General features: G+C 46.3%; 1 protein-coding gene across 1 annotated transcript; it reads left to right on the top strand.

Moving 5' to 3' along the window:
* Nucleotides 1-5,592: 5,592 nt before the first annotated feature.
* On the top strand, nucleotides 5,593-6,389 carry LOC135900986 (monocarboxylate transporter 12-like). Its single transcript, XM_065430611.1, has 2 exons — nucleotides 5,593-5,647; nucleotides 5,755-6,389. Exons 1-2 carry the CDS (start codon nucleotides 5,593-5,595, stop codon nucleotides 6,387-6,389), a joined length of 690 nt encoding a protein of 229 aa, XP_065286683.1.
* Nucleotides 6,390-8,575: the final 2,186 nt, after the last annotated feature.

The following is an 8,575-nucleotide window of genomic DNA, read 5'->3' as shown; positions in this document are numbered from 1 at the left end:
CCCCATTCTCTCCTATTTAATGCCAGACAAGGAAGTGAGCAAAAATAACGTACAGCGCAAAGGACAAGGACAGCGATAGACGACAAACACAGCGCTGTGTTTGTCGTCTATCGCTGTCCTTGTCCTTTGCGCTGTACGTTATTTTTGATCATGAATTACCAACTAGCCCAAGCAACCACCCTAAGGAAGTGAGGTCCAGTTATTCGTTAGTGCAGAGCTTGACAATTGGAAATTTATTGTCGAGTGAACGGCGTGTTGGGGTGGCTTTCGCGAAAAGATGTTGAGAACCATGATGGCCATCCGTCACAAATTTCTTGGAAAGAGCTGGATTACCTATGACAGCTTCTCCACAGTTTTAACGTATCCCGAAGCTGTCGTAAACTCTCGTCCGTTGATTTGCATCTCTTCGGATGCGGGGGACGTTATGCCCTTGTCAAGAGCCCGTCTCCTCGTCGGTCGGAGGCTAACCTTGTCCCATCCCCGAGCAACCACTGAGATCAGATCGACAGTTAGAGACACAAGCACGAAAATTGAGGCGACTCGCTGGTCTTTTGGACTCATTCTCCCAAAGGTTAAGACGCCAATGCCTACAGCGGCTTCCTTCACTCTCAGCGCATGTCACAAAGCCAGGCGGGGGAAGAGGTATCGGTGAGAGAGTCACAGTTCTCCTCGGTGACGATTGGGTTCCTCGCCAGGTGTGCGAAATATTCGATGTTGCGGAAATCTTTCCAGAAAGAGGCCGCCAAATAAGCGCTTGTAAAATCCTTCTTCTGAATAAACCAGTGTTGCGACGACCCCTACAAAGCTTGTACCCGTTCGATCACAGCGAATAACTGGTCTGTATGGATTCTGGCGACCAGCAATGAGCCGGTCTCATTGCGGGGAAGGATGTGGAGATTTTTGACGACAGCGCGACACACATTAAACCACAAAAGCGCTAGTAAGGTAAGACGCACGGGGAAATGTTCCTCGCAGTCGAAGCGAGAGCCGAGGGGACGCCCAAACAAAACCGTCCAAACAAGGGAATTCTATCGTGCTCCCGTTTGGGTGACCCGACAGTGGCCACTGCACCTGTCCGCGAGGCTTCTGCTGCCTCTCTCACGCCTCCTTGCTGAGTTATTTGCACTTTTCTTACCCCACTTTCATTTCTCCATCCTAGTTATTCACTGCATTATAGGCCAGGCTAGAAGTGAATCCCAATGAGTGAAGCTATTTTGTTCATGGCTACTGATCGCGCGACCTGCGCCGTCGCGCTTATTGGACGCGCAGCGAGAAGTTAGTAGTCGTCCAACAGTGAGCGTAATAAAGTGAGCATAACGGTGCATGCATACGTTCACACTATCAGCGCTGTGTTTCTTTGACATTTGTTTGTGGGGGATGCCATGCTCAAAAATCTGAGAAATAGTTTTGTTAACAACGTAAGAGCTGGCATGAGCAGCTTTGTGGCATAATAATGTGGCAACATAACACGCAAATGTAGCATGTCATATGGCATGGCATATATCACATACCTATGCTAAATGTATGCACATCCTCACGGCGATGGCAACTGCGAAAATTTCTTCCAATGTTCATTTAATTGTTATCACGTCAAATAAAAGTTGGGCCATCTATATTTTTTCTTGCAGGCCTACTCTCTGGTCCTCTCAGCGAACTCTTCACCACAGTTCCCGTGCTGGTTGGAGGATCTGCGCTGGCAGCAGCTGGCATCATAGCATCTTCATTCGCCCCGGATATCGCATGGCTCAGCGTCACGCTAGGCGCTATGCATGGTACTTTACCGTTCTGCATACCGTATGTTCTGTTCCTGATTTTATGGAATCCGCGTGTGCCATTGAGAGAGGAGTGTAGTAGAGTGGGCTTCCATACTCATTCAGTGAGGAGAGAAAGTCATCAGATATTTCTGAAAGCTTCAAATATAGACATAGGTCTGAGTGAAAGATAGACGACACTGTAACTGACATGAGGAGTCTCTTTAAAACGAAGCTTTCGTTATGCATCATCATATGTTTTCCTCTAGGTTGGTCAGTCGGTCAATCAGTCGGTAGGTCGCTGGTTGGATTCTCGCCGAGTAAATTCTTCGCTGAACTCAGAAAGAAAAATAAAGGACGTCCTTCGTCCTTCGCAGAATTCTAACCTGGACGCCTCAGTGCAGCAGTGCGATGCTGTAACCACTAGACCTCGATCTTTGTATTTTCATTACTCTCTCGCATGGTATTTGTTTCAAGTACACATGACTCTTATGAGAAAAAAAAAGTGGTAGACAAGATAATGCTTACCATTTTCACGGTGACGAATAGGTATAGTCAGAGCACCATACAGTACCTATTCATTCTTTAAACATGCTGCTTAGGTCACAGCCGATTTCCACAAAAACCACCAATACTCTTAGCAAAGATAAGCACTTTACCAATACAGAAATATCCATACACACAAAATTTGATTTGTTAGCATATAACTGTCAGATGGACAATGATTTGAATACATTTAGTTGCAGATGGTATTATAGGCTTGCAATTTTCATCCAACAAGCGCGTTTGCAAGGACTATGCAATTTCAATTAGGAAAGTCATTTCAAAGGGTACGTCGTTAAAGGTAGTCGGCACCAGCTATCGCCCTTAATTCGGACTTAGGTTCCGTTGAAGCATGCACCAAAATAAAGTGTATTTTCTGAAGCCCGTAAAACAACGTTCAATTCTTACGGGTACATCAACTAGCGAAAAATTATTGCTGTCACGAAAATATGTCTTGAACGTTGCCAAGTCCTGCAGGCAAGGTATTAAAACGTAATTGTAAGTAGAACGCTTCTTGTAGATGGAGGCAGTGGAATTTCCCGCACACGACCTAGTAGTATCTCTCCTTGCAGGCTGAAGTATCTTGCGCGGGGAAGTGGCGGCGGAACAACGTAAATAATAAATGTCTCTTAAGGTTCTTTCGTGATACACTGCACAAGTTTTTCTTTGCAAACTTCACCACTAAAACCCCAATGGAGATCTACCTTTGACTCATATATGCAGAACGGCTCGGCTGCAACGACAAATTTTATGAACTACTATTTTAGGTAAAACGTACACCCAGGTTGACCTAGAAGAAAGCTCTAACTATTGAGTGAAAAGCGTCCCAAAATGAAAGAACACTCGAGATACCCATTGCCATATATATAGGTGCACTAAGCCCAAGCAACCGGTGCTAACCGGCCTGAAAACATAACCCCAATTCATACCTTCATAACTTGACTCAGAGAATCCGCTATAGAGAATCACTTATATTATATGGAAACGTTTTGTTCCCAAGAACATGTTGCATGCCTTTGCTTTTACAAAAATTCAAAGGATGTGCTATGCAAGAAACGTTGCATAACTTTCCAAGTGTGGAGCCCTCTCTTTGCCATATTATGCAAATGTGTCTCTTTAATGGAATACCAAGGCTCCTTGGTGGTACCACAGAGTACTCCATTACACTGAACGGAGTAGGCGTAGACCAACATGACCCCTCTTCTCGGAGGCCAAGCGTAGCCTTGTCGGCAACGCCACTAGGTGGCGCAGTGTGTCCAAAAAGAAGTGCGAGTGAGTATAAACGCTTGTGAGACGCGATCAATTGCTTTACCGAAGTCATCTGGAATTTGAGTTGCTCATAAGGATTTGAGCGAAAATTAAACATGGTACTTGCAATATAGGTATGATAGTTTTTATTGAGCGGCCCTTTGTTCTCTACGTGCGATGAGGTCCAATTAAAGTTGACATTACAGATTGGAACCACTGTGACAAAATGCGGCAAACGCGTTATATTCAGCATTGCTTAACGGTATGGGTCTTTAACCCTCAGCACGACAGAACTGTCGTCTACCGATACGTCCTGGAATCAAAATCGTGAGGCCACAGAAGCGCGTAGCCTGGGCGCCATGGTGGCTACACAGTATTTTATTATTCCATGTGGTCAGCTGTAGCAGGCCAGAGACTTACTTGCACCAACACCCGGCCTCCTGGATCTCAAACGCCGACACTTCCCTTTCTTAATTGCTGTGAAGTACTTGCGTTGTCACTTTTCTCAAAAGACAGCGACGTATCGAAGGCCATGGCTTTTCCCAACCATTGTCTATAGGCTTCTAAGCGGACCATCGAAATAACCAGCTGTATGAATTTGGCTGTGTGGTTACGAAGCAGCGCTAGTCGTACCAGTAACAGCAACTGCAGCGACACTCTTGTCGTTCACTGGCGTCACATCTGGAGACGACTCGCCATTACGCAGCAGCAGCTGCTCACTAGTTCTCCTCGCTCTTCTCAGATGACTAGAGACACGTTGTCGTCGCGTCACTGAGTAAAAAGGTGTTCATTGTGCTTGGCCACGCCGTACTACCTACTGAAAAATCACTGGACGAATCAAGGACTTCTGTGGAGTCTATGATACGCTCCTGCAAAGCATCATTCTTAGGTCTAATGTGGTGACGTAGTTTGTCGGCTTACCTCACTACATCGTCCACCGTCGAATCCAACGCCATTCTGAAAACGAGGCGTTCCGCAATGTCCTCCTACAGCAATTGGTCTTCGCCCCTACATCTGGTTCCAAAGTAGGGGCGCTATAACGTAAAGCTATTCGAAACTTTTCTATTCCAATTCTGCAATCAGCCCTCCGCATTGGTCAAAAACTTTTTGGACCACATCCACTTCCCTTGTCAGGCCACGCGCCGTCATGAAAACGGCGATAGCTCCCCATCTAATATGGCGGGTACACACTGATTATGCATACTTGTACCGAACAAAAGAAAAATAGTTATTTGTCTATTAGATGCCTTTTCACCATTACCCCTCGGCTATTGGTCAAGGGTATTCGGGCTACACGCACTTCATGTACCTGTCACGCGACGTCACAAAGCAGCGAAAACTGACCGAGTCAAAGTGACGTGTACGCGGTAAAGATGCATTAATATACCAAGCAGAACAGAATTTTCATCTGAATAGCTGCAGGCTGCCCCGTTGCGAAAGGAATAAAATATGGTTGTCACCGATCGCTCAGACACTGGCTACTCGGACCAGCCGGAGAGCATAAGTTTATTTGCTTACAATAAAGCTTTTTGCGTGGCCGTGTAACGTTTTCGAGCACTTTCGGCACGTTTACAACCTACTTGTCGCCAACGATTTTGTCGCCAACGAAATGCAGCTGCAGCGGACTATATCGGAACCGCGTCCTCGAGATCACCAGCGTAATTCCATAGCCACTAGGCCACTGCGGCTAGTGTCAGTAAGCGTTCGAAAGCAACAATGAGCGTTGATGAGTGAGAGGACAACAGTGCAAGGAACAGTTAGTGCACAGCTAGAAAAAAAAGTTAACGTAAGTGACTGTGAATGTGTGCTGACTATACTTATAAACCTGTAAATATATGCGCGTAAACAAGTTTAAGTTAAAGCTCTGCGTTTTCCCCGTTCTGTTCACCGAATTATGTTATCTGTTAAATTCGGGTTACATGTTCCTTTTACAATGCCTCGTCGTCGGTGGCGACCTGTATAAAGTTCTGGTATGTGATAGGAGGGTAGTGAAGTGGCTACGGAAGTCACAAATATGGGGAGCAAGTGATGTACAGAAATCACCTTGAGTATGCCACCCTGCATGTCTGTGAACTTGTTGCGGAAAGCCTATGCCCGTGAACAAGGTCTGTCATTGCAAATTTGAACATGTAATGCCGTGAAGCACTCCTCTACGTGCATAAAGACAAAGAACTGTTAGTTTCCTGACATGATTTGTGCACGCTATGCGCAGGTCTCGGCCTTGGCATGGTGATAACCATGCTGCAAGTCCTCATCAGCATGTACTTCGAGCGGTACCGTGGTGCCGCCAACGGCATCATGTACGCCGGCTCCACTGCCTCTGCGTTCATCTTCTCCCATCTGCTGCTGTACTTTAGAGAAACCTATGGCTTCCAAGGCAGCCTGCTGCTGTTTGGTGGCATTCTCATGAACTTGGTCGCCTTGAGTCTCGCCTTCCAGGAGTCACCTTGGATTAGGAGGGACAGAAACGCGGATATAAAGGGCTTACAGGGGTCAAGGAAGCCATCGATATTCACAGTGGGCTCAAAGCATGGCACAAAAAAGATGTCCGCCACCGAGGTAGTTCTAAGAAATATTCGTGGAGTTCTCAAGTGCACCATGCTGCACGTTCTCGCGATCACGTGGCTAGCGTTCTGCTACAACTACGACATTTTCTTCTCCACGATCGTGGACTTTGCCATGGACAAGGGGATGCCCCTAGAGGACACCTTATCTTTCATCACCTACACGTCTATCACGGATCTCGTGGGAAGGGTTGTCCTTCCTATTTTTACTGACCGTGGGCTGCTGCAGCGCTCCACGTTAATGATATTGAACTACTTTCTTCTGGGCTTGTGCACTATATAACTGCCTTTCTGCGAGTCCTACTGGGTCCTGCTGGTGTCATGTCTAGGCGTGGCCTTATTCCTCGGCTGTGCCATCACCATGCAGAGCGTTCTGATGGCACAGTATTTGGGAATCGAGAAACTTGCTGCCGGGAATACCGTCCTGGGCGGCCTATGTGGACCACCCTATTGGAAAATCCTATTTAAATTCAAACTGGGTATACAGGTTTAAACTGGTTTTAACAGGGACCTGTTTAGCAACAAACAGGTACAAACAGGACCAGTTTACACACGAACAGGTTTGAACGGGGTCCCGTTTGGCATGTAAACAGGTATAAACTGGACCAGTTTACACACGAACAGGTCTGAACGGGGTCCCGTTTGGCATGCAAACAGGTATAAACTGGACCAGTTCACACACGAACAGGTCTGAACGGGGTCCCGTTTGGCATGCAAACAGGTATAAACTGGACCAGTTCACACATGAACAGGGCTGAGCGGGGTCCCGTTTGGCATGCAAGCAGGTATAGGCACGACCAGTTCAAGCAGAAACGGGTCTTAACAGGGGCCCTGTTTGCAACTTAACTGGCTTATACTGGACACAGTGGCACCATATAGGGTCGCCTGTTTGGCACAAAAGCTGGTTTATTTTGGAGCTTTGCGGCAACCATACTGGATGGTATCATGCATACGAGTTTAATGCTTGAATAGAACTGGGGAGGAACTTTTTTATTGTTCGACATCCTGACAATTCAGCCCCTAGTGCTAAATTGGGGTCATTATCAAGCTCTACAGAAATTGCGTGACTACCTCGGAACATTCACAGACCATACTGCGATATGCTAGCTGCGAATTTCAAACCGATTCCCGGTCCTGCCCAGTTGAAAAAGAAACAGGAATTCCTGCTGCAACTACAGCAATTTCTGTTGTACGACAGAGGTTCCTAACGTTTCTGAAGTTGCGACAGACATTTCTGACGTTACGACAGCGATTCTGGCGTCGCAACAGAAACATTCGGTCGCGACGGCCAAGAGTTGTGAAGTCGCAACAGAAGCACTTTCCGTCGCGGCCCTTTAAAATGTCAGCTTCGCATCGGTGGTGTACACTGTACTTTTTTTTCTTGCGCAGTATTCAATCGTGCTTCTAAGAAGCCGGCAATGCTGATAGCACCGACACCGGCATTAAAGTCGACGTTGCCAATTGTTATAATTGTGCCGTAACGACGCGGCACCAGCAACGCCCTACCGGCCTCCTCTAAATCGGCCGCTGATCAAAATCATACCATCTGCGGGAATGGCTGCGTATCCGCGTTGTTTTATTTGGTAAGATGGGGCACACAGGCCTGTGGACTTACATGTGCGGTTACCCTGACACATTAGTTAATTTCCCAGAAATGTTGCACAAGCATATGCGAAGCGGAAAAGAAGCTTTGGATTGTTCCACAAAGTTGCGTGAAAAGCTGTCTCGCTCGGGTCTCATTAATCTGGTACAGCGCTGCCGTGAGAAGCCAGTATTCTGTCGAGATGAAGACTCACCCACGAGTGTTTATGTAGCTATATTGCATTGAACACACGAATTATATGCGAGCTCAAAAGTGTAAAGAGCAAGAGACAACTGTCGAAATTAGCAGTAACAACCCTCAGTGTCCCCGGCCACCCTTGTCTATTTCTGAATTTCGTATGAAATATGGATATCGTTACAGCACAATCAATGGTCTAGCACTCCACGATGTACCTGGCGATGGTAACAACGCTTTTGCTCATCTAGAGATGCGGCAGTTGACGCGGTGAAGTGAAAGCGCATCATGGCTTTTAAAATGCAAATGTAAACAGCAACCCAGACAGCAATTTACACTCTTGACATAGCTTAAACATGCATTAGTGATGTTCGGCGTGGTGCAGTGGTAAGATGCTTGTCTCGCAACCGTCAGGTCCAAGGTTCGAATCCTTGGCGAAAGGCATTTTTTTACCTTTGTTTTTTTATTTTATTTCGTATTAATAATTTTACATATCCTTAAAATGGCCTCTGTCAATTTTTATTAAATATTGATCAGGAACTACAGAATTTTCGACTACAGGGCGTCACACTACAGAGCACAGAACGACAGTCACAACGTCCTAAAATACGACAGACTGAAAATTTGCTGTTGTGTTTTTCAAGTGGGTGAGACGTCTATACGGCGTATACGCAGATTGCTGTCCTCTCTAT

Source organism: Dermacentor albipictus, chromosome 2 (assembly GCF_038994185.2).
Source record: "Dermacentor albipictus isolate Rhodes 1998 colony chromosome 2, USDA_Dalb.pri_finalv2, whole genome shotgun sequence".
Lineage (NCBI taxonomy): Eukaryota > Metazoa > Arthropoda > Arachnida > Ixodida > Ixodidae > Dermacentor > Dermacentor albipictus.
Note: the sequence above shows the minus strand (reverse complement) of the source record. Positions and strands in the feature narration are given on the sequence as shown.